This window comes from Balaenoptera borealis (genome assembly GCF_965194805.1).
Source record: "Balaenoptera borealis genome assembly, chromosome: 8".
In the NCBI taxonomy this organism is placed as follows: Eukaryota; Metazoa; Chordata; class Mammalia; order Artiodactyla; family Balaenopteridae; genus Balaenoptera; species Balaenoptera borealis.
In genome coordinates, this window is record NC_138865.1 from 101,296,721 (window position 1) to 101,322,988 (window position 26,268).

Here is a 26,268-nt window from a genome sequence, read left to right on the forward strand (position 1 = left end):
ACCACAACTAGAGAGAAGCCCATGTGCCGCAACTAGAGAAGCCCACACGCAGCAACAAAGAGCCCACGAACCACAAGGTAAGATTCCACGTGCGGCAACTAAGACCCTACGCAAATAAATAAACATTAAAAAAAAAAGATCCTAGAATAAAAGATTAAAATAAATGACTGCTTAGACTCCTACAATCCAATAACGCTTCAAAGAACCTAGGAATAAAACATTTGCCTATGGAAAAGCAATATATAGGCAGCTGGTAACTGTGTTACCCTTTAATCAAAAAAAAACACAAACTTGGTTTGAGGTCACACCTCAAAATGTCTCAAAATTTATGTATACTCATCCCCTAGGGAAGTCAAAAACTGAACTGGAAAAAATGTTCCAACTCTTCTTTGGCATTGCACATATACTGTGTGTGTGTGTGTGTGAGAGAGAGAGAGAGAGAGAGAGAGAGATGCACAGAGAGAGCGAAAGACAGCACTCATGCAAAGATGCCAACATGTACTTGTACAAAGGGGGCGTGCCCCTGAAGAAGCTGTTTGTAGGACGGTTAGAAAAGCATTCTGTTTCTCAAAATGAGAACTGTTCCTTAACTAAAAGAGAGGTGATTAGTAGACTTAAGGTTTTTCAGTTTTTAAAGTGGTATGAATATGTGCTTGCTATGCTCTCACTATAACAAGTTTAGATGGATGGCTATGACAAAGAAAATATGACATCATTAGAATTACAGGTAAGACAAGGGGAAACCCAAAGTACAGACAAGAACACAGAAATATTTTTAAGAGAGTACAGATGTCATGACATTTATTAAAAGGCATGCTACAATGCTATATTTGTTAGGAAAGAGATTAGAGATATCAAGTAATAGTCAGCAAATATACAAACTGAACAAAAATGGAATATATTGTAGTGTACAGAAGCTTGAATTAACCATGCACTACGCACTTAGAAAATATGTTTTTTAATATTTTATCTTCTCTTCGCATTTATAACATAATTCACTTCAATAATCACAGAATCCTTTTCTTCCAATGCCACAAACTGTGTTACAAATGAAAGCTGGTACTGCTGCTTATCAAAATATACAAGACAATTGATGTTTTATATAAAACCACTTTATATGTTAACTTGTTCCCAAAAACCGTTTTTTTTTTTCTTTTTCTTTTTTGGCCTGGTTTTAAAAAATGTTGTTACAAATATTTACAGCATTTTCTTCTGTTAGATGAACATTCTTATAAACTGAAAAAGGGAATTTTATGAACAGACCACATAAAACACGAGACAATGTCAGAGGCTCCTAGCTGTGCTATTTTTTTTTTTTTCTTAAATACAGTACTGAAAATGCCCATAAAACCCATGTTGTCCTAATCCATTCTGTTCACATTTAAACTCCCATTTTCTCTAAGTAGTCTATTCGCCGATAGGAAATAGAAAGTAAAGGCCGCTTTGCACTGGATCTTCTTTCAGAAAGGAGCTTGGGAAAAGAAATGCTTAACAGAAAGGAGTCAAAACCAAAACAGTCAGTCTTTGGTCAGAGCAATGAGGTGACATTTTGATGCAAAACTTTGCTTGGTCAGCAATCTTTATAATTAGTACTTTTTGGATGTGGGATGAATTTTTTAAAGATCTGGGTAACAATGGTAAGGGGGAAAAAAGGCTAGAGTATGATTTTTTTTAATGACATCAAAAATAGCTATTTAAGTATTTGTTATTACAACTACTACATAGATTAAAGAACTAAAAATAATGTAACAACAACAACAACAAAAATCTGTTTACAGTGCTGATTTAAGCTTGCCATGAGCAGCTTTCAATCATGACTATTATCACCAAGGTCACTGGACCAGAAAAATATCCCTGTTCTCTGGAACATATGCGTCAGGTTACAGAAACTAAGATGACTACCACAAAGATTAAGAGCAGCTCTGTTCTTGGACCTGCTCAATGCTATATAATGAATATTATGTGATGAAGGCAAAAAGTATAACTGAGACTTCATTTTACAGTTACAACTGTTTGCTTGAACGGATGGTGTGTGGGACAACATTCTTTTAAAACTATAGTATGTATTTCCTGAAAACCAGAATACTGATACTACCTTAGTCTCAAATAGGAAGAAAAGATCAATTAAGACTACTGAAGAAGGCACATAACCTTTGGTCCTGTTTTGTTTTTCTCCCTCTATAAAACCCCCAAAACTAACATTTTAGTAATTTTCTATTTTTTAAATCATTCACAACTAGCTGTTAAAATTTGCTCTGAAAAAAGACTGCAAATAGTCTCGTAGACAATAACACAGCTCTTAAAAGACAGCTGAGTTATATTTTCTTCAAAGAAAAAGTTCTGTGCAATCTAAATTGTATTTCTTTTAGCACAATAGTAGAATATTTTAAGTCTGGCAGTTTTATTCTTGTTAACAACAGATCAAGACAAAGGAAAAGTTAAGAAAAATGCTTTTACGCATAGTCATGCTGTCTTTTTGGTTTTAAAAATAGCAGTACACACTAGGTTTTCTAAGAGATAGGCTGATAGTTTGGCAAACAGGGCTTTTAAGTGACTCATTGGGGGGAAAAACACATACTTTTGAGCTTGTCATCTTTTGTCCAAAAATACTTAGTGGAAACAGAAGAGGAATTACATGTTAATATAAATGTATAACCTTTGCTGCCTAATGACACGGAAGCTTTTAAAAGTTTATATAAAACTGATCAGAGACATTCATGAGAGTTACTTTTAATCAACTGAAGCAGAACCTATAATCACCATCCTAGGTGGAGCCAAAAAAAGGCATTGCTTCCATAAGGAATAAGCAGGCAAAAATTGTGCCTCTAAAAACTGTGAGATTTGCAACTTTCAGCAAAATCAGAAACATGACTACAAATTAACATTACAATATTTAGCCTTAAACAACAAATTTATGGCATTCTGCAGGAGCTATTAGGTAGGTAATTCTGATACTCTCTTGTAAGTTATCAAATTATTAAGGTTATTTTTCTAGTTGTATCTCACAGGAAACACAATTTACTGCTATGCAAGTTATTTAAATCTCAAAGTAGAACTTTTTGGCATAAATTGCTACTGTTAAACGTGTACTGCTATTTTTTAATGAAGTCCTGAATATACATATTTTGTGTCAAAGTCAGACACCTCCAAAAATAAGACAATACTCCTTAAAATTAAGTAAATAAACTTAAAAATAGGATACTATGACAGCTCAACAGCAAAATAAACATCGCTCAGAAGATATCAACTAAATGCATGCCAAAACGAAAAATACAAAGATCTAGTTTTTCCACTGCCCTGATATTTTTAAATCTTTTTACAGAAACTATACCAACACAAATACTGTAGACCTCTATAATTCAAAGAGCAAATAGCCCAATATGGACAACATCCATGTGCTACAGCTAATTTTAGACACAAATTGATGGTTGCAAACACACTATTTTAAACAAGAATATCTCACCTTTTCCAAATCTTAATTTGATTAATGTTCTTTGTCAATAAATTAAGATGTATGTAATGTGCATATGTATGTACGACACTAGAAAAGTGTATGTATATACACTTATCTATACACACACACATACGTGCGCACAAATCCCTGAAAAGGATTCAAATGTTCTCTCTCAAATATAAAGGCCATTCCCTACTTCAAAATTACATTCAATACCATTGTGATCTCCCTTCTGCTACACTTCTGCTACACTTACACTGACTGTTATAGGAATCATGAATTAAAACTACACAATAATTCCTAACTAAAAAAAACCCAATTTAACATGCCACTGAAAATTATAATAGTGCCTGTATGGAAGGAAAAAAATGAAGCAATTTGGGGAGATTTCTTAAAGAAATTGTTTTTTCCCCTTCCCTCTTACTCAGTGTTTTGGTAAAAATATATTTCATAAGTGAAAAAATAAAAATTAGATAAATGATTACACCTATCAGCTAATATTAAAACTGATCCATTTGAAAGATCTCAATATAGTGTCCTCCTTTGTATTCTACCAACTAATTGTTGCTCAGCGTTGAGTGAATTCTGCTTTTTAACAATTATCTTTTGTAGTCTCCAATTTTTTATAAAATTTCTTCCTGTGTTCAAATTAATGGCTGGAATATAGCAAAGAAATTGAAATATTCTTTTAAAAGGTGAGATGAGCCACTCTGAGAATCTGAAAAGTGTAAAATGGGTGGACAAAAATGACCCTTTTAACAAATTCTGCTTTAAAAAAATCCGATCAAGCACTGAAGGAATAATTAACAAAAGCAAAGTATCTAACTAAAAAGAAACAATTTTACATTATACAATCACTGAAGCAACATTAACATGTACTCTCACATTCAACTAAAAAGAGGGACAGAGTATGAGAAAGAATCCACCTTCTCATACTCCATATATGTGGGCACTCAGTAATGAAGTCACATTAACAAAGAAAAGCAAGTTCTCACTTGAGTATACGACAAAAACCAAGTACTCCTGAGACAAATTCTAATGCGTGATAAAGATCAGACAAGATCCAGAACTGAGACTGCATGTTATAGCCCCAAACTGGTATGCTATAACTGGCAATGACCACTATTGGTCACAATATGAAGAGGCCTACAGGTGTGCACTGAGTTATTCCCAAAACCGTTTAACCCTTCCTCACCCCATCTCTACACCAAAGCACCAAAAAATTTGAATAGAAACTATTAGTTATTGAAAATCACTTAAAATTGCAATGAAAAAAACTTTAAAATCCTTACCAAAACAGGGAAAGAAAAAACAAATGCTCACCAAGCCCACAATATAGCTTTCAAGATACTTAGATAAAAGTCTAACCTATTATATCATAAGCACATAATAAGGCACATAATAGGAAATTAAGTAAATACACAGTAATTCTGAATAAGTATTAGAGATTATAGTGGTACAAAAAACCCTTGAGATTGATTTTTTTCTAAAAGAAGACTTTACCAAAAATAACTTTTAAAAAATCTGTCAAACCATATGATAGACCTGAATATTTTCCTTAAGACTGTAAACTTTTTTCTGAAAACAACTATAAAAAAGTAGTTTATAAGTAGGATTATTTTTCTTTTTAAATTTTCCAAGATCATATATTATTAGGCAAGTGTCATTTTGAAATTTAAAACATGATTTTTCCTAATAAAATTATTAATTATTCTGACATCTTAATAGATCCTGGTTGAATTCTACTTAATTTCCCTGGAGATAGTTGAGACACTTCATTCTCCAAATAGTCTTAAAAAGTTAAAGATATGCAAAGGAGTGTCTTACAGTGGAAAAAAAAAATTGAAAGAAAACACGCAGATTTATAAATTTGCTTCCAATACAACCCAATTTGTTTATGTATAGTAAGTATCAGTATATGCCAAATAACTGATGTAACTTATAAGGGAACACAGTTTCCTAGAGGAGTCAAACTTCTGATTCATACAGTTAAAAACTTGGTTGTAGGTAATTTAAATTACTTATGTCAAGTAATTTTAAAAGTCTGTATGTTTAAATTTTTCAAACTACAAAGGAGTTTAGAAATGTTGTATAAGGCTGATCTGGACCCAAACGAAAAGAAAGACTGTCCTCTTGAAATCCAATTTAATAAAGGGAATTGAATTATTGAAAAATTATTTTTTCCTGATTCTTTTTTCCTGAAGATTATTTTCATTTTAGAAACTATGGTACAAAGGAAAAACACGCCTCTGATGATGTATTGGCAGAGGGGAGAAAGGGAAAAGAGAACATCGTATGATTTTTTGAATATACTTGAATATCAAACTCAGGAAGAGTTAATTTTGTGAAAGAGGCAGAATTGGTCTTGAGCTGCTTCAGTCTATGTCTGAAGGTTTTACTGAAATTATGGTCCAGTCTTAGGAGAAAAATTCACAGAAAAGTTAGATTGTAGATTTTGAGAAGGAAACTCTGAGGTGGTGATTTTCTCCAAGGTCATGGTTATGAAGTTCAATGAGAGCCTGGATTGCTTCTTCCACAGATCCCAACTGAATGAGTGCCATTTTGCGATCTTTCCTGAAAATGGTAGAAGAAATAGAAAAAGCATATAGAATTAATTTTGCCTACAAACCTCTTCCGCAGCCCTAGAAGACTTCATTAAACTACCTTAAACATTTGCAGATCATATTAAATAATGTTAATATATTTCTTAAAAGCATGGACTTACTGAAAGAATTTAAAAGCCTTCACTGAACATCCGGCTTCTGTGAAAAGGTTCTTCAGATCATCTACTGTAACAGAGGGGCTGTGAAAACATTACAGAGAGAGTCAACTATCTTATCCCTAATTTTCAAATGATGCAAAGATTAACTCCTGAAATCATCAAGTCTCCAGAATATTTCACATTTCAAAGAGCATAAAGCCACGCAATGAAGATATGATTTGCAAGTGCCCTGAAAGATGTTCAAGGTTGATGCATACATGTTCTCAAACGATGGAATTTTGTCTCAGATCTTTTGCACAGGACATGGGCAGTATATAAAGAACAAGAAAATCTTTCTATATTTATTCTTTCAATGGGATTATTACCCACAATTAACTCTAGTACTTCCAAAGATACTTCCCTAGCTCTGACTTGTCTTCTATGGTCCAGCGTTTTCCACTACTAGGCCAGTAGATTTTCAATTACTTTCAGGGTAATTATGAACATGTGTATGTGGTAACCAGGTTCTAAGATAGCCCCCAACTACTCTTGCCTCCTAGTATTCACACTTTTGGTACTCCCCTCCCATATCTAATAAGGATGTCCTCTGTAACCCTCAGGGTATTGTAGAAATGACACATGTGACTTCTGAGGCTGAGAGACACTGAGATTTCCACCTTGCCCTCTCTTGAATCACTAGCTTTGGAAGAAACCAGCTGCTATTTCACGTGGACAATCAAGCAGCCCTATGGAGAACTCCTTGTGGCAAGGAACTGAGGCCTCCTGTCAACAACTAAGCATACGGTGAGCCACTTTGGAAGTGGAGTCTCTAGCCCCAGTTAAGCCTTCAGATGCAACCTTATGAGAGATTCAGCCAAAACCACCCAGCTAAGCCACTTCTGGATTCCTGACTTACAGTAACAATTTGAGATAATGAACATCTACTACTGTGTTAAGCTGTTAAGTTTTGGGGTGATCTATTACGCAGTAGTAGATAACTAATACAGTGGTCTATCACATGAGAGTCAACTGACTAAAAGTAGACTCTTCCTCATCTCACAACTCCCAGCAAGGATGGTGTTATAGAACAATAATTGGCTCTGCAAGGAGACAGATATAAGTTCACATTCTATTTTTCATTCACCTGGTATGTAACTCTTGAGTAAGTTACTTAATCTGAGCCTCTCACTTTCATTGTTAAAATGAAACTAACGACCTTTACTCCAAATGCTATTATGGATAAATTGCTAGAGACAGAATGTAGAATAGTGGTTACCAGGGACTGGGGGTAGAGAGAAACAAGGAGACATTGTTTAATGGGTACAGAGCTTCAGTTTGAGATGATGACAAGGATCTGCAGATGGATATAAGTGATGGTTGCACACTATGAATGTACTTAATGTGAATGTACACTCAAAAACGGTTAAAATGGTAAAACTTAGGTTATGTATTTAACCACAATTTTAAAAGAAGGTTATTATGGAGATTAAATGAGGTAACACACGTAAAACACCACCACAGTGCCCAGACTTGGCAGATGGTTAAAAAAAGTATTAACATCCTTTCTCTCTTCTACCTACATGTCCGATGCAGGTTGCAACTTGAGACCAGCTCCTGGATAAATGTATTTAAGAGGGAGCCTGCTTTAGTATTTAAATATGTTGCCTCTCTCCCTGACTCTGCAGTGATGAGGTGCTAAATTTCTAGATTTTTTTCTCAAGTGACTCTTCCAGTTGCCTGGCTGGCATGAGGTTTGAGCCATTGCCCAATTCGGATTCAAGGTTTTTCCATATAGCCTAATTGGAGACTAGCTAGGAGCCTGGGCATTCAACAGCATTTTGAATAATTATTTTCTCTTCCTATTCAAATCCCATTCTCATTCTCAGAAATATTCCAGAACTGTACCCTTCTCCATTCCCTCAGTCTTTAACTTTTCACACACGTGCTCACACACAACTATACCCCACAGCTTTTACCCTTCCTTCCCAAAGCTTATCCCTCTTCATGTATTAGATTAAGTTATATAAAATTGCCACCTTGGCACTTCCCTGGTGGCGCAGTGGTTAAGAATCCGCCTGCCAATGCAGGGGACACAGGTTCGAGCCCTGGTCTGGGAAGATCCCACATGCCGCGGAGCAACTAAGCCCATGCACCACAACTACTGGGCCCGCGCTCCGCAACAAACAGAAGCCACTGCAATGAGAAGCCCGCACACCACAACAAAGAGTAGCCCCTGCTCGCCACAACTAGAGAAAGCCCGTGCACAGCAACGAAGACCCAACACAGCCAAAAAGTAACTAACTAACTAAATTTATTTATTAAAAAAAAAAAAAGTTAAAACTGCCCCCTTTGTAGGTCAAGGATTTCAAGAATTAAAACTGGGGTTGCCAGGTGCTTTCTATAAAGGGCCATACAGTAAATTTCTTAGGCTTTGATGGCCATACAGCCTCTGTTGTAACTATTCAGCTTTGTTGTTATAGCTCAAAAGCAGCTATAGCTAACACATAAATGAATAAATATGGTTGTGTTCCATAAAACTTTATTTATGGAAGGTGAAATTTTAATTTTATGTAATTGTCTCAAATCACAAAAAATTTTTCTTTTGTTTTTCCCTAACCACTTGAAAATGTAAAAACCAATCTTAGCTCATGGGCCTTACAAAAACAGATGGATTTGGCCCCTAGGCTATAGTTTGTCGATCTCTAAGTTAGATGATGACCAAAGAACAAGTCTGCTACAACACTGGTTAAATACAGAGTGGTTACAAGAAAATTTTTAGCTTTTACATATATATATGGCTTTGCAGCATGTAGGTAAAAATAGAGAATTCAGTTTTACCAAATTCTTAGATACATAAATTATTTGATTTTGCTATGCTGGTCACTAAAGGGTCTTTACTTACACAAAAGGATGACTAAGTATACACCAATGGAATATTTCTGCACAGATTTTTGCCATTCTATAACTGAAAGGTAACTTAGTTGCTAATTCTCTGTTTGGAAAGAAAAATTTAAAACATTGCTATCTTTCACTTTCATAGTGTATGGTTAGATATAAACTTCTTAAGGCATGATGGCAAATAAATCATCTTACGAGAAATTAGTGAATAGGACAACTGCTACGTTAGAATAATTTCAGTTTTTACCTCCCCAAACCATATACTGTAGATTATTAATCATCTAAATGAATAGTAACTAATTAGATACATACGGGATGTTGGAAAGATGCAGAGTAGCTGATGGTGGAAAAATATTCTGGAAGTTTTTAGAGCCAGGCTTTTTAAAGCGATGCAAAGGACTATTGCTAAAATCCTTAGTCAGACCTTGGTCTTCTTGTCCCTCTCGAGGAAGCTGAACTGCTTGATGTTTGGACAGTGTAGCACGAAGCACTTTCCCATAAAGTCTCTGACCACTCAGATGGTTCATTGCTGGTGCATAAGAAGAAAATAAGGAAAGTCTGGGTATTAAGATAGAGTCTCTGTAAAACTGTCTATCATAATTCTTTTTATTTAGTCATTTAAAATTATACTGTCAATTTGAGGGCTTAAATGGCTTTAAATTTAAAAACTCTTATATACGAAAATGTATTACATGACTCTGTTTTTCTGTAATGAAAGAAAAGCAATATAACAAAAAGTAACTATTTTCCTAGCAGAGTGCTAGGAAGTTCCAGAATGCCTGAAACATACCACATGCTCAGGAAATGATTATTGAATAAATTAGCTTAATCTCAAGTAAATTTTATTTTTTTAACATCTTTATTGGAGTATTAACTGCTTTACAATGGTATGTTAGTTTCTGCTGTCTAACAAAGTGAATCAGCTATACATATACACATATCCCCATATCTCTTTCTTCTTGCGTCTCCCTCCCTCCCACCCTCCCTATCCCACCCCTCTAGGTGGTCACAAAGCACCGAGCTGATCTCCCTGTGCTATGTGGCTGCTTCCCACTAGCTATCTATTTTTAATCTCAAGTAAAGCTTTTTTTAATAAAAAATCTGAGTAGTAATATTTCAACAGCCACTATAATAATAAACGGGGAGATTGCAGAATGACACTTTCTTGCACCATCAGTATGAAGTATTCCCAAACAGTTATGCCATGCAACAGTTCTAGAAAACTTAATTTGAAAGGAGAATAAACAAGCAAACAAACAAATAAAATGAAAGAAAACAAGTCATGTTTATTAGTTTAAAGCTAATGGAAAAACCCTAGAGTCAAAGCTCTAAACATCAACAATATATTCAAATAGATAAATGAACTTCAAAGAATAATAAATATTTTAAAATCTTAAAATATAAGCAGATCCAAATAATGGAGACATTAACATAAGGAGGTATTCTTCCTACTAGCCATAAGTTTATTTTATAGGAAAATTCACATACAAAAGGGGCAGGTTATCATTATTATTATTAATCATTAGTACCTAGCTGAGCTTGATTTGCATCTGCCATCTGAACCAATGCATTTTCTTTCTTATTAAACATTATCTTCACTCGATGTACATCACCATATACTCCTAATTAAAAAGACAAAACAAAACAATGTTTTAATGCTGATTGTGTAATGTTCAATTAACTTTACTAATATATTTAAAGAAAGCTTCTTTTCTCATACTATATGCTTTCCCTGGGCAATTTCATACATAGGCTCCCAAATTTGTATCTCTTCTATGTTCCAGATTTATTAATCCAGTATCCCCTTTCACCTGGATGTCCCACCTGCTCTTTCCTGCACCCTCCTGTGTTCACTAACTCTGTTGATAAACAGTACCATCATGCACATATTTGCTCCAGTCAGACATCTGGGAGTCATCTTTTGACTTACCCCTTTCCTTAGACACTTACATCCAGTCAACTACCAGCACTCATTGATTCTATGGCTTAAATATCTCTCACATTTGTCCACTTCTTCCCATCCTCACTACCATCAAATCTATTATCACCATTTCACATCTGGACTATCATCATAGCCTCCTAACTGATCTCATTACATCCATTTTTTCTATGCTAGTGTTCCCCAAAGTGGGTCCCACATCCCCAAAAGCAAGCAAAATGATTCACTGGGGTGTGGGAGGAAAATAAACTTTTACTTATCCTGATTTGTTTATATAAACCAGTATGAAAAACTACATTTTACTAATTTTCAACATATAGAAGAAATTATACACAGAAGTTTCTACAATATGAAGGGCATTCTCTCATTTTTTAAAATTTAATGTATTAAAATATATTGCAATTTATGTGGAACAGGGTATCACCAATATCATAAGAATAAGATCTTTAAACAGTAGCATCATTACCATACTTTGTAATAGGATGAGAGAATGACTATGACAATCTTCAAGGCACACAAAGGAGTATTGGTTATCTTGTGGGCAAGCCCCTAAGAGCAAATAAACTTACAAGATGAATGGTAGTTTTAAAATTAAAAAAAAAAAAAAAAGACAAGTATTCCAAATTTGCTGTCCTTTTCAGAAATGACAAGTGGCTGAAATAGATACTCCGTAAAAAATAACACACAATTTGTTCTTCAACCTGAGGGTGATATTTTTCTAAAGGAGTGAGAAATTAACTACTTTTGGAAAGAAATGTGCTCTGGCTATTAAAGAGACATATGAAAATTTAGCATTAATAAATGATTTTGTTAAGGAAAATTACATAAATGTGTCATGAATAAAAACTTTTATAGTAACTGCAAATGAGTATAAAGCTTCTCCGTGGGGTGATAGAGATGTTCTAAAATTGGACTGTGGTAATGGCTGCACAACTCTGTAAATTTACTAAAAATCACTGAGTTGTACATCTGAAGTCAGAGAATTGTAATGGCTGTAAATTATAACTCAAAAACGCTGTTAAAAAAACCTATTACCCACTCAAAAAATTTGAAACAATTTTCCATCCTCTTAAAAATTCTTCCACATGAAGAGTACTAGTGAGTTTTAACCCTCTTATGCTAATGTAACAGTTTTCAAGATCAACTAATTTAACAAGAGGAAAAATGGAACTTTTCTAGGTAAAGTACAACAAAATTTAGTGGATTAGACTGAAAAATTAGTATCATAATTATTTAGTACAGCAACAATGAAACACTTCCATTCAAATTGCCTATCTTTTTTTTTTTTTGGCCGTGCCCACGCAGCTTGCGGGATTCTCAGTTCCCAGACCAGGGACTGAACTCAGGACCTGGCAGTGAAAGCACTGAGTCCTAACCACTGGACCGCCAGAGAATTCCCTCGCATATCTTTATGAGGTATCTTTTTCATTTATGACAACCATTAAGATCAAGTACTAAAATAAAGTGAATTTAGAATCAGTTCTTGGGATACTGAATCAAAATGAAAAAGGTTTTTGAAAATAATGAAGCATATTAAATCATACTTCTCACTAAATGTTAATAGATTTTTATTTTAAAAAGTGTCATAAGAAAAATCTTTAAAATATTAAATATCACTTCATTGCTCTTATATTTCTGTTTGTACATATTATGCTAAAGAGTGTAGTAAAAGATGGATGAAATTTATGAATAATTAATCATATATAGATTAGGAGTACATGCTAAATATTTTTTTTAACTGAGAGAGGCACACTATTGGAAAGTTAGGGGATTATTTTTAAAATCAACATCTCATTATGACTCTCTCCTGTTTAAAACTAGTCAATGGATTCCCACTGTTCTTAAGTTAAAAACGAAGCTCTTTAATATAGCTTACAAAGCTCTTAATGACCTTGCCCCTATCCATCTGCCCAGCTTCAACATGTCTCTCCCTTACACTCTCCATTGAGCTTCCTTCATTTCTATGTTCCACGAGTTCTGTCTCTCACTGCTACTATCTGTGAAAGGACATTTGCCCTCCCTTTCTGCCTGGCTAATGTGTCCTCATTTTTCACAAGTCAGCTTAACTATCATTTCTACTGGTACATCATCTTTGATTCCCTCAGCTAGGTTAGGTCTCCCAGCTGTATGTTCCTATTACAAGCTCTATTTCCCTTTTTATAAAACTTTGTTCTAACTGTAATCACTTAATAAGTCTTCCTTGCTATTCTATCCTCAGTGTCAAACACACTAGTAGGCACATAGCAGTAATAAATATTACTGAATGATGCAATATGCTCAATTCACATCATAGACGATATAAAAAACAGCAAAAAAAAAAAAATTACTTACCAAATAGGATAAAAAGTCCATGTGGTGTAATAAGCTGTTTGAAAAGGATAACACAAAATATCAGTGTCTAAGTAAAAATTTTAAGTAAGTTTACTTGTTCAAAGCACTGACTTTTTACATGCTGCTTCTATATATACTAGTGATGAATTTTAATAAAAATTCTTAAAATAAACATTTTCATTGAATTTAACTCTAGGTCAGAAGCTACAATACCTCCTCCTGAAAGACTTTTTACATATAATACTTTTCAACTCACATCAGGATTAAGATTGGTGACAAGTAGAACAGAATTTCCCGGTATACCACCAGCCCCAGGAATGGCCATCCTTCCAGTGACAGCAGAGGAGGTGATTGTGAGAGGACCAAGAGCTCCGGGACCTAGTCCAGCTGGGACTGACAGACCTTTTCAAAACATCAAAAGCATTTCATATTCTAGTTATCTGGAGAATTACAACACTTAATACAACTTAAGTAAATAAATGAAGACAAAAGCAAAAATAGAGAAGAAAATGTTTCAAAGCTACCATAAGGATAACAAAGGTCAGTTTTCTCCCCTCCAGAGTCTGTCTGGAAGTAGAGCTCTTTATTCACTGATACTATCATACTTAGTACTTTATTATTTATACAGTGCTTTGCAGAGCAACCAAATTCCCTGGTCTTAAAAGCCATTAGGTTTTTCAAAGGGTCTATAACTACAAGTACTCCTTCTATTTCTTGAAATAAATATATTCCAGCACATTTCTCTGAAGTAGATGTTATTTTCATATTGACTTCTACCATAAAACCAGATACATATTTTTGTAAAAAGTCCTTCAGCAGAAGTCACATATATGCATGCTAGGTAGTAATGCATGTTCTAAAATTGGACTGTGGTAATGGCTGCACAACTCTGTAAATTTATTAAAAATCACTGAGTTGTATATCTAAAACAGGTGAATTGTATACATACATTCTGCATGGGGAAAAAACATTTTGTAACCTTGTAAAACATTATTACCATCAAGAACAAATTTATAGAATTCAATATTCTTTTGCAGCAAGAATTTTCAGAGCTCTCTACTCCCCCAGATATTTCAGAACTACTGCAAGTTCTACAATACTGGAATATTGACACTATATACTATACCTAAAACACTACACTTCCTCAGAAGGTCCCACTATTTGTATTCTCAGCTTAAAAATTATCTAAGATAAAATCTCTAGTTGATATAAAATGAACCAGTTCTTTAATTTATTGATTCTTTAAGCTCAAAATTCCTTATAATAGACAGAGTCTGGCCAGTTTATCACAAATTATGTAATTAAATTGCAATATAGTTTACAATCATACTATTCTCCTTGACAATCTAAGGAAAGTTATTACTACCATCATCTTGCTGAATTTTAAAACTGTACAGATCACCTTCTTAGGGTGGATGCTTTTCCATGAAATCTATACTCAGTAGTCTTTTGCATGACCTCTTCCCATGCCCCTGCAACTTTTGAATAACTTCCTTAAGACTATTATATACCGCCAACACTACACCTTAGCTACACTGTAGGGTATATACATGTGTGTATGTGTATATGTACATCCCCCTGCTACACCTTAAAAGTCTTATCAACTCAGGAGCCCTCTTTACACATTTTTTCTCTTTCTTAACATCTACTACAGTGTTTTATACATACAGTGTGTAGAAAGAAATAACTAAAATGAGGGAAACCATATATCACTACCTCCAAATGTATAAAAATTAAACTTTTGGGAGCTTCAAACACATAAAAACAATGTATAATGCCTTCATTTTAATGAGATAGGTAGAATTACTCACTTAATTAAACATACGTTAAGATGTCTTAAAACCACCAAAAACCTAAAACTTAAATGAACCTCAACCTTTTAAATCACTCTTTTCTTTTTAGTTAACTTCATCCTCTCCAGTTAAGAGAGTAGTTAAAATTCCCAGAATTAGAAAGGTAGGATACAAAGATTATTGCCAGAAAGCAACTATGTTGCAATTTAAAACAGTTATATTCATAAATCAGCTGGAAGCTGTAAAAAGGTACTGTGTAGACTAGGCTTAACACTAAGCCACTCTTCTTTCTAATCACCAACCTCAAGTGTATTCGTTAAGCACCAGCAATAAAACCATAAAGTGTTTTTTTCTCCTCCATAAGCTATGATCAAATTCATTTTGTTTACTATTTGGAAAAGAGTCAGAGAGTCATTATCAAAGTATTAACTGATTGCTATCTCTTAATTATTTCTATTACTTAAAGAAAAAAAATATTTTTTTTCTGAAATAAAACAGCATGCATACCCTCTACGGTAATCTTCTAAACCCATTAATCAAAAAAACAAAAAAAGAGGATTTACAAATAAGTTTAACAGTAAATGTTTATTAATTCAAATGTTTGCTGACTGCATACTATGTATTAAATGCCATCAAAGGCATTTAAGGACACAAAGATAAATAAGACACAAGTCTGTTTAACATGTAATTGATAAGCCTATAAGCAAGCAGTTCATATATTTTGTGTAATAACCAAAAAAAGGCAAATCAGAGATTATTTAATATAGTCAACCTACAGTTATCTGTGCCAATGGCAAGTGTAAATGATGCAGAATATACAAGGGAATTTTGGAGTTGAGAATGGAACCAGAGAGAATTATTTATAAACACAAGGAAGCTGTGCATCATATATTGTACATGAGCCACTTCCATGATTGAAACACCTAATGCTTTTATTATAAATCCTTCAAATATGGTAATATTTTTCATTTTGATAAGTTCCTGGAAAATATAGACCATCATTAAGAAATCATTTCAAATTCAACTTTAGAGTTAGTCACCTGTAGCTTGAGGAAATCCAATGGCTGGGGCAAATCCAGCAGCCCCTGCATATGGTGAGGAAATTATTCCTGGTGCACCTAACGGGGAAGAGAAGCTAAAATAAATATACTACCTTCTATAAATGTGGTTATCATAGCAATATAAAATGGCTATATGAAGGTGTATTACTGATAAAGAGATTCTGTTACAGAGTAAAGATTTGTTCAACAGGTGATCCTTAATGGTAAGTAAAGAGCCTCTGCCACTTTCAGAAACTAACCCCTTTCAACTGGGTTCAAGGTTCAAGAGTACAGCTAAAATATTATTTAATTTTGAGTTATTAGTTTGCTACTTAGTTTTAGTTTATTTAGTTTTGTTATTTAAGTTGATATTCTTTTCCTTATTTAGAGCATTGTTTCTATGCAAAAATCATCAAATATTTATTAAATTGTACTGTACCTGGGGGGTACTGTGCTGACAAAAAGAAATATGAAATAAAAATCCTTGCCTTTGAGAGGCTTTACAAACTAAAAGTATGAATTACAGGAGATTCACATGCTGAGGATCTAGGGGTTTAAATACAAATATACTGCAAGTGGTCTAACAAGAAGGGATTGCAAAGGATCACTATGATTGTTTGAAGGTCTCTCAGGAGGTAAAACTTGAGCTGGACATTCAGTAAGTGAAAAGCAGTGCTTAGTGTGCACTGGATGCTAAACAAAGGCTGGTATTCCCTCTCCTTTTAGAAGCCTGGCGACTGTGAACCATCAATAAAAACAAGAGTTAGTTCCAATGGAGGACTCAGTACTAGTAGGAAAACAATTTGGTTTGGGACAAGTTAAGGTTGAGGTGATAGTAAGACACTCAAATGGGAATGCCACAAGTGGAAATGAGGGGGCAAACGCAGAATTTCTAACTATTACAAGACACAGATTTGTAAATCATCTATATAGAAATAAATGTGAAAGCCATATGAATGAGAGCTCCGCTAAAAAGGGCACAAGGCAAGAAATGAAGAAAGCTAAAAATAGAACCTGGGAGTATTAGTACACTTAAGTGGTAGAGGAAGGAAGAGGAACATTCTAAGGAAAAGAGAAAAAGAGAACAACCTTAGAAAGCAAAACAAAACAGTGAATTATAATGAATTATAGTCCCTCAGGATCCAGAGACATAGAGTTTTAGGGGAGGGGGCCTTCCATAAAAGTCAAAGAGAGTGAGAAATGTAAAAGGTAAACAATAGTTTTAGAGCAACAGTGAGAAGCTACACTGTAAGAGTCAAAGGGAAGGTTTTGGGGTTTTTTACCCTAATGATAGGCTGATATGCATATTTATAGGAAGAAGTATGTAGGCTACATTTTCCAGAGGAGTTAAAAGATCATATAAGTTTATTCTCTTCATTAAAGATAATTATTTAACAGAATTTATTAAATATGTAGCTGTGATTAAAATAATTCAAGAAAATACAGTCATTGAGAGACTTCAGGGACAGAGCTAGCAGAGAGAACCAACAATAAATGAAGACACAGAAAATGAGAATAACTGACAGAGTAAGTGATGAAATAAGAAGGGAAACATATATTTATTGAAAGCACATTAGGAGGCAAGCATTCTTCTAGTGCTGAGGAAGCAATGAATAAAGCAGACAAAAATCTCTGCCCTTGCTAAACTTACATTCAAGTAGGCTCAAGATCATAGGTAAAATGAAAACAGAAACAGACTCACAGACTTAGAGAATGAACTTATGGTTACCAGTGGGGAAGGGTTGGGGGGAGGGATAATTAGTGAATTTGGGATTGACATGTACACACTGCTGTATTTAAAATGGATAACCAACATGGACCTATTGTATAGCACAGGGAACTCTGCTCAGTATTATGTAACAACCTAAATAGGGAAAAGAATTTGAAAAAGAATAGATACATGTATATGTGTAACTGAATCACTTTGCTGTACACTGGAAACTAACAAAACATTGTTAATTAACTATACTCCAATATAAAATAAAAAGTTAAAAAAAAAGATGATAGGTAAAATGATTCACTTTCATAACAGAAATAACTATATTTAAGGCATAAAAGAAGACTTATCAGAGAGGCTTCAGTACAGGTATGAGTTATCGTGAAAATTTACACTAGAAAATTAAATATAGGAAGAGATATGGTAGGGCTTCCCTGGTGGCGCAATGGTTAAGAATCCACCTGCCAATGCAGGGGACACGGGTTCGAGCCCTGGTCCAGGAAGATCTCACATGCTGCGGAGCAACTAAGCCCATGCGCCGCAACTACTGAGCCTGCGCTCTAGAGCCTCCAAGCCACAACTACTGAAGCCCAAGCACCTAGAGCTCGTGCTCCGCAACAAGAGAAGTCACCGCAATGAGAAGCCCACGGACTGCAATGAAGAGTAGCCTCTGCTCACCGCAACTAGAGAAAGCCCGCGCACAGCAACAAAGACCCAGCGCAGCCATAAATAAATAAATAAATTTTAAAATATATTTAAAAAAAATAAGAAGAGATATGGTAGATTGTATTACTGTTGCCAAGTATTCACTTGACCCTTCCATGTAACTCTGGTCAGTCATGTGACTTGCAGTGTCTCCTGTGGGAGGAGCATACATTTCTATGCAACACCCACTGCACTCAGTCATGTGATAGGAACACACGGACAGACAGGACATAAACTGCCTCTATGCAGAAGCTTTAAGAGGCATTATGGGTTTACACCAGCTCTCTTATTTTTTTACTCTCTGCCACAAGAATGCCATGTCTCAAATGTAGTGACACCTTCAGCCTGGACCCTCCATCAAAAAGACATGTGAAGGAAGTTTGCAAAAGCTGATTCGCAGCTGTTTAAGTGTCAGTCATGTGAGAGGAATAAATGTTAATTGCTGTAAACCACTGAGATTTCTGGGAAGGGCAAGGGACGTACTTTTAAAACAAAGAGACTAATACAAATGGCTATGGGGTGGGGGGTATGAGGCAGAAAACTTGTAGTAGGTTTTAGAGAAATGAGGAAAATTCTTGAGATAACACTCACTGAACATTAAATAGCAAAAAATGAAAGAATTGGCAAACAATTACCAGGGCCAAATTTTAAATAATTGTTTCCAAGTAAAATATGATTAACAAGAACATTTGTTAATACTCGACAAAAGAATCATTTGTAAAGTTTCTGTAAATCTACATTCCTCAAATAAGCAGAAACAGAAACATTTTAGCAAAGTAACCAGTTAGGCAATGGTTTACACAAACTTTTAAGAAAAAGGTTTAAGATTTGCATAACTAAGAATACATATTTTACATTTGGAAAAGGTACTACCACAACAGCAATTAAGGTAATACAAATGAAGAGATAACATTTTTACCTATGAAATCAGTTTATCAGTGTTATTTATAATAGGAAAGCCCTAAAGAAACAAGCTTAATGTCTAAGTTGAAGAATTATTATATAAATTATGAGTCACTAGACAAAATACAGAGCCATTTAAAATATTACAAAGAGTATGTACTATGTAAAAAAAGCACAATTATTTTGTTTTTCAAAAATGTTGGTACAGTAGCAGACTAAATAATACAGACCAACCTTACTGTAGATATGCCCAAAGGAAGAGTAAAAAGATCTTAAAAAAAAAAAAAAATCTAAGAGCTAACAAAATGATTAGGAATAAACCAGGCCAAAAACCAAACTCTGTGCAACAGCTAGGTTTTATCAGCCTCATGTGTAATAGACAAGATACAAACCCCAGGGTCAGCCCAAGGAAGGAAGTCAACAGGGGACCTCCATGGCATTAATCTAGAAGTGTAAGCCTAAAATAACCCATCCCATTACCTACTCCTCCTACCTTCAGAAGATTGCAAGGAAAGTTGCCTTGGTGTCTAACAGAGAAGAGACAAAAAAGTTCCTGAAAAGTTAAAAAAGCAAGCTTTCATGCAAATTTGCAGCCCAAATTCACATTTCTTAGGAGTTCAAGGGAAGATTAATAAAATTATAGATTTAGATTGAAATGGTCCCAAACACAGATCCTTTACTGAGGCAGACAAGTAAATTCTTTCTGGAGGAACATACCATCTTGATACTAAGCCTCAAAGAACTCTCACAATTCCCCAAGTAAAATGAGAAACTCAAAAAGAAAAAAAGAAAGTAGAAAAAGAAATACCTAATTGCAGAAAAATAATTGCAAAGATTTCAGATATTGGAATTATCAGATTTGATTTGATTTGATTTTAAATAGTATGTTTGAAGAAATAAAAGCCATGCTGAAAAATATCTGTAGGGAAGATACTTAAAAAAAAAAAAAAGAACCAAGTATCAATAAAATTTCTAGAAATAAAAAGCACAATTATTGAAATCTAAAATTATCAGACAAATTTAACAACAGATTAGACAAAGGTGAAGAGACCATTAGTAAAATGAAAGTCCCTAAGGAATTATTTAGGATGCAGCTCAGAGAGAGAAAGAAATAGAAAATATGAAAGTTTGAGATACTCAGAGGAAGAGAGTAGAACAGGTCTAATCAAAATTCCAGAAAGTAAGAAAAGAAACAGAGTGAAGGAGAAATATATGAGAAGATCATTTCTAGAACCAGTAAAAGACAACAATCCACCAAATCAAGAAGCTTTTTGAGCTCCAGGTAGAAAAAATAAATCCTTAAACAGACACATCATACTGAAACTACAGACATCAAAGATGAAAAAAAAAAAAAATCTAAAGAATAGCCAGAGAGAAAACAGCAGTAATTAGGTTGACAGCTGACCTTCCAAGAGCAACAATGAAAACCAGACTATTGTGTACTGATTTCTCTAATACACTGGAAAAAAAAAACAAAAAACCTGTCAACCCAGAACTCTATATATCTTTTAAAACTGACAACAAAATAAAGGCATTTCTGAGGAAATGAACACTTCAAACATGTTAACACAGACCTTCCCCTTAAGTGAATACTAAAGGATATCCTTCCGGCAGAAGGTAAGCAATCCCAGATGGCATATCTGAGTTGCAAGAAGAAATGAAAGGCCTTAAGAGAGTTATATATGGCTTAATCTAAATGAACATTGATTGTATAAAATAATACTAACAAATTGAAATTTTAAAATCTAAAAAGTTTTAAACATAATAATATCTTGAGTTAGGAGGAGGTAAGAGAAGGTAAAAGGAGTTAAAGTGTCCTAAAGTTCTTGTATTATGTAAGAAAAGATTATAGGTATCGATTAACTCTATATTTTGGTAAAATAAGTATGAAAGTTAAAAATCCTAGATGAAAATACAAAACAGTGTTAAACTTCGAAAACAGTAGTGGGAAAAACCAAATAATAAACATTAATTCAACAAATATTTTTTGGGTCTATTTTGTGTCAGAAACAAATATCAGCAAACTAAGTAGAGAAGAAAAGAAACTACCTTGGTGAAGCTTATTTTGACTGATGAAAACATAATTAAACAATAAACACAGTAAATAAGTTAACTGCATATGTAAGAAGGTGATAAATACTACTAAAAAAATAGAACAGGAAGAAATCAGGAGTACTGAGGGAAGGCTGGTCAGGGTAGGTCAAAGAAGGCAGCAGGAGCAAAATCTGAGGGTATCTGGGAGAAAAGCCCTCCAGGAAGAGGGAATAACTAGTGGAACAATCTGGAGGTGGGAACATACCTAACATGTTTTAGAGGGATGTCAGTTTGGTGGGCAAAAGGAGCAAGGGGAGAACATCAAAGGAGATATGTCAAAAGAGTAAAATTGGAGTGGATGGTATAGGGCTTGCAATCCAATGTAAGGATGTGGGCATTTACTCTGAAAGAAATGGGAACCTTTCAGCATTAGACTGAAATGATATGACTTATTTTTCTTTTCTAATTTACATACAATAAACTGTACAAGTACAAAAGGCAACTGATCTGCTTTCTGTCACTAAAGATTAGTTTGCATTTTATAGAATTATATATAAACAGAATCATATACCAGGTGTTCTTTTTTTTTTTTTTAAATTAATTAATTAATTTATTTATTTTTGGCTGTGTTGGGTCTTCGTTTCTGTGCGAGGGCTTTCTCTAGTTGCAGAGAGCAGGGGCCACTCTTCATCGCGGTGCGCGGGCCTCTCACTGTCGCAGCCTCTCTTGTTGCGGAGCACAGGCTCCAGACGCGCAGGCTCAGTAGTTGTGGCTCACGGGCCTAGTTGCTCCGTGGCGTGTGGGATCGTCCCAGACCAGGGCTCGAACCTGTGTCCCCTGCATTGGCAGGCAGATTCTCAACCACTGTGCCCAGGTGTTCTTTTTTATATGGCTTCTTTCATTCATAATAATGTTTTGTCTGGCTTCTTTCATTCAACATAATCCTGTTGTCCTTAACAATTTATTCCTTTTTATTGCTGAATAGTATTTCATCGCATCGATAAACTACATTTTGTTTATCCATTCACCTGTTAATAGAATATTTCCAGATTTTGGCCATTACAAATAGAATTGCTATGAATGTTTGCATACAGGTATTTGTGTGGACACTAACTTTTTCACTTCTCTTGGGTAAATGACTAGGTCATATTGTAGGTGCACATTTAACTTAAGTAACTGGCAAACTCTTTACCAAAGAGTTTCCTAAATTTTACATTGCCATCAACACAGTATGCTGGTAAAAGATGCTCCACATCCTTGGTACAGGAAACTTTTTAACTCTAGCTGTTCTAATGGGTATGTAATATCATATTACAGTAATTTAATTTCCATTTCCCTGATGACTAGAGATGTTGAGCACCTTTTCATGTGTTTACTGCCATTTATATACCATCTTTTGTAAAATATCTTGTCAAATCTTTTGGCCATTTTTTAATAGTTTGTTTTCTTATTACTGAGCTATAAGAGTTCTTTATATAACTTGATATAACGAATTTGTCTTATATATATGTGTTGCAAATATTTTCTTCAAGTCTATAGCTTACCTTTTGGTTTTCTTGATGGTACCTTTCAATCAGTGAAATTTTTAAATGTTGATGTATGTACAATATATAAATTATTTCCTTTTATGGTTTGTGCTTTTTGTGTTTTACCTAAGAAACTTTTGCATATCCCAAGGTTACAAAGATTTTCTAAGTTTTTTTTTTTTTTAATATAAGATTTATTTGTATGTTTTGTTTTGGCCGTGCCACACAGCATGGCATGTGGGATCTTAGTTCCCTGAACAGGGATCGAACCCACGCCCCCTGCAGTGGAAGCTCGCAGTCTTAACCAGTGGACCGCCAGGGAAGTCCCCTCTCCTATGTTTTATTCCAGGAGTTTTATAGGTTTAAGTTTTACATATAGGTCTAAGATCCATTTCAAGTCAATGTGTCAGTATGGTGTGAGATACGGATCAATGTTTATTCTTTTTCCAATATGGATATCCACCTGTCCAAAAACTACTTGTTGAAAGATTTTCCTTTCCCTATTGAATTTTTACACTGGCAATTTTGCTCAAAATCAACTCACTACATACATGGGGGTCGATTTCTAGACTCTATATGCTGTTCCATTAATTTTATATATCTAACCTTTCAACACTATCAAACTGGTTTGACTACTACAGCTTTATATTAAGCCTTGCATTTATTTCCTTTCACTATTTTAGATACTTTTCCATTTCTATGTAAATTTTAGAAGTTCAGTGCATCTTACTAAAGTAAGAGAAAAATTAGAGTAGTTAGAGAAAGAAATAAGAGTTTATCAAGGTTGCTGAATATGAAATCAAGAAACAACAACACTGCATTTGTATATTAGCAACAGTTTAAAAACCAAATAACAGTGATGGCTAAAACTTACAGGGCACCATTCTAAGCTCTTTACATATATTAGCACATTTAATACTCATCACAACTCTTACCTGTTAAGTACTATTATTATGTTCATTTCACATATAAAGAGACAAAAGTACAGAGCAGTTAAGCAATTTGCCCAAAGTTACACGGATCATAAAGATTGGTCTAGAATTAGAATCTAAAAAGTATGGCTCTTAGGAATAATTCTAACAAAACATATGCAAACCTTTATGGGGAAAAGTCACCAAACTTTACTCAAAGACACTAAAGAATATACAAATGAATGGAGATATGTACAATATTCAAAGACTGGAAGACTCTATTGTAAAGATGTCAATTATCTTCTAAGTGATTTATAAAGTCAATATAATCCAATCAAAACCCTAATAGTGCTTTTTCCCCCCTTTGAGGACTTGAAAAGCTGATCCTAAAATTCCTAAGTGTAAATGGTCAAGAATTGCCAAGATACTCTTGAAGAATAAGTAAAGAGACTTAACACTATCAGATATTGAGACTTGTGGTAATGACAAAAAGAAAGACAGATAAATAGACCAATGGAACCATGCTCAGAAAACTACTCATGCATATATTAACCTCAAGTTAATGGTATGTGTTAATTCTGAAACTACTTTTTGTGTATTATAGGATTGAGCAAATAAGTAAATATGTTGAGGCTAATGGAAACTAGATTTCTCATTCTTGAAGAAGGGAATCACCAATATGAAAAAAAGGGTGCTGAACTGGAATTGGAGTTATCAGTTAAAACTTGTGGTTTTTTTTAAACACAAACACACACACGCACACACACAGAGAAATATATTTATGAAGTACACATACACATATATCCTAGTCATGTCCATTTAAAAGTTCCTAGAAGCAGTGACACCCTATTAGCAATAAACACATATAATGCCTTGATACTGATTTCCAAATACTATTTCCTACTAAAAGGAACCAGGGCTCACTGGAGTAATGGCTGACTGCAGTGTTATGGCAGGGAAAGTAAAGAAGATCTGAAATCTCTTCTGCCAGAAAGTAAGGAAGTGTTCAAACAATGATGACGATATGTCAAAAGGCCACAGAAGCTACTGTGAAAGGGCTCCCACTGGCCAAATCTGGGAGAGTTTGAACATAAAATGAAAAATGATACTATGAAATTAATACCCATAGAATAAAATAAGAACCTACAAGTTCCTACTAACATGAAAAAATAAATACAATGAATAGTAAATAAGCCACAGAGAGCTAATGTACTGTATAATGAATACAGACAACAATATTATACTAAAACTGTGTAATGTGATAAATATCACTACAACTGAATATTACAATATATAAATACATCAAAGTAGCACATTATAAACCTTAAATTCACACGAATTTATGTAATAAAAATGAATGAATGAATGAATGGAGTGGTGGTAAGAAAAAAGTTCTTTATAATAAAATCTCAGCTAATAAATGAGAAGGAATGACAGAATTAGCAAATCACCAATATAGCAACAACTACCAGGGTAACAACTAATTTAAGCAATGGATGTTAAAACTAAAGGGTGAAAAGTCATAAGAAACAGGCTATTTTTATAGTCTCAACATACCCTCCTTACAAGGATATGTTGTTAATTACAAAGAGAAAAACAGTAACTTTACAGGGAAGAAACTTGGCAGAAACCACCTTAAGTGATCAAGGTTAATATCACCAGGAATAGGATAAACTGGCAATATGTGTCTCCTGATGTAATGAAATGAGAAAGACACAACATTATTTCAGCCAAAAAACCAGACACGCATGTTGGGAGAAATTCTATTATATACCCAACCCTGAACTCTTCTAAAATTTAAAGGTCATAAAAGACAAAGAATGAGGAAATGTTCCAAATTAAAGGACTCCCAAGAGACATGACAAATAAATTAACCTGATACTGAGAAAAATTTTCGTATGAAGAACATTATTTTCACAACTGGCAAAAATTTTAAAAGGTCTATGGATTAGATAATAGTATTGTGTGAATGTTAATGTCCTGATTTTGATAATGGTATTTAGGTAAGAATGTCTTTGTTCCTGGAAAATATACAGTGAGTATTTAAAAGGGACACCATGCCTGCAACTTATTCTCCAATGATTCAGAGGAAAAAAACAACACCACCACACACACACTCACACACACATATAAACAGATGATAAAGTAAATGTGGCATGATGTTAATAACTGGGGAATCTGAAGGATATTAGGGAATTCTTTGAACTATTCTTGCAACTTAAAGTATTTCAATAAAAAGTTACTAAAATACTATCAACTTTAAAATATAAGTATTTATAATGTCAAAGTAATAAAGGATTTCTTAAACATGACACA

At 34.2% G+C, this 26,268-nt stretch overlaps 1 protein-coding gene across 7 annotated transcripts in view; it reads right to left on the reverse strand.

Moving 5' to 3' along the window:
• Positions 1-784: 784 nt before the first annotated feature.
• Positions 785-26,268, reverse strand: part of PTBP3 (polypyrimidine tract binding protein 3) — a 95,468-nt gene continuing 69,984 nt past the window's right edge. For all 7 annotated transcript variants that reach the window (XM_082404010.1, XM_082404009.1, XM_082404008.1 and 4 more), the window contains 7 exons: positions 16,157-16,234; positions 13,580-13,725; positions 13,324-13,357; positions 10,583-10,675; positions 9,366-9,582; positions 6,180-6,257; positions 785-6,028 (listed from right to left, as the gene is read on the reverse strand). In XM_082404010.1, the coding sequence (XP_082260136.1) occupies positions 5,896-6,028; positions 6,180-6,257; positions 9,366-9,582; positions 10,583-10,675; positions 13,324-13,357; positions 13,580-13,725; positions 16,157-16,234 (779 nt within the window). In that variant the 3' untranslated portion in view covers positions 785-5,895. The remainder of the gene's footprint in view (positions 6,029-6,179; positions 6,258-9,365; positions 9,583-10,582; positions 10,676-13,323; positions 13,358-13,579; positions 13,726-16,156; positions 16,235-26,268) is intronic.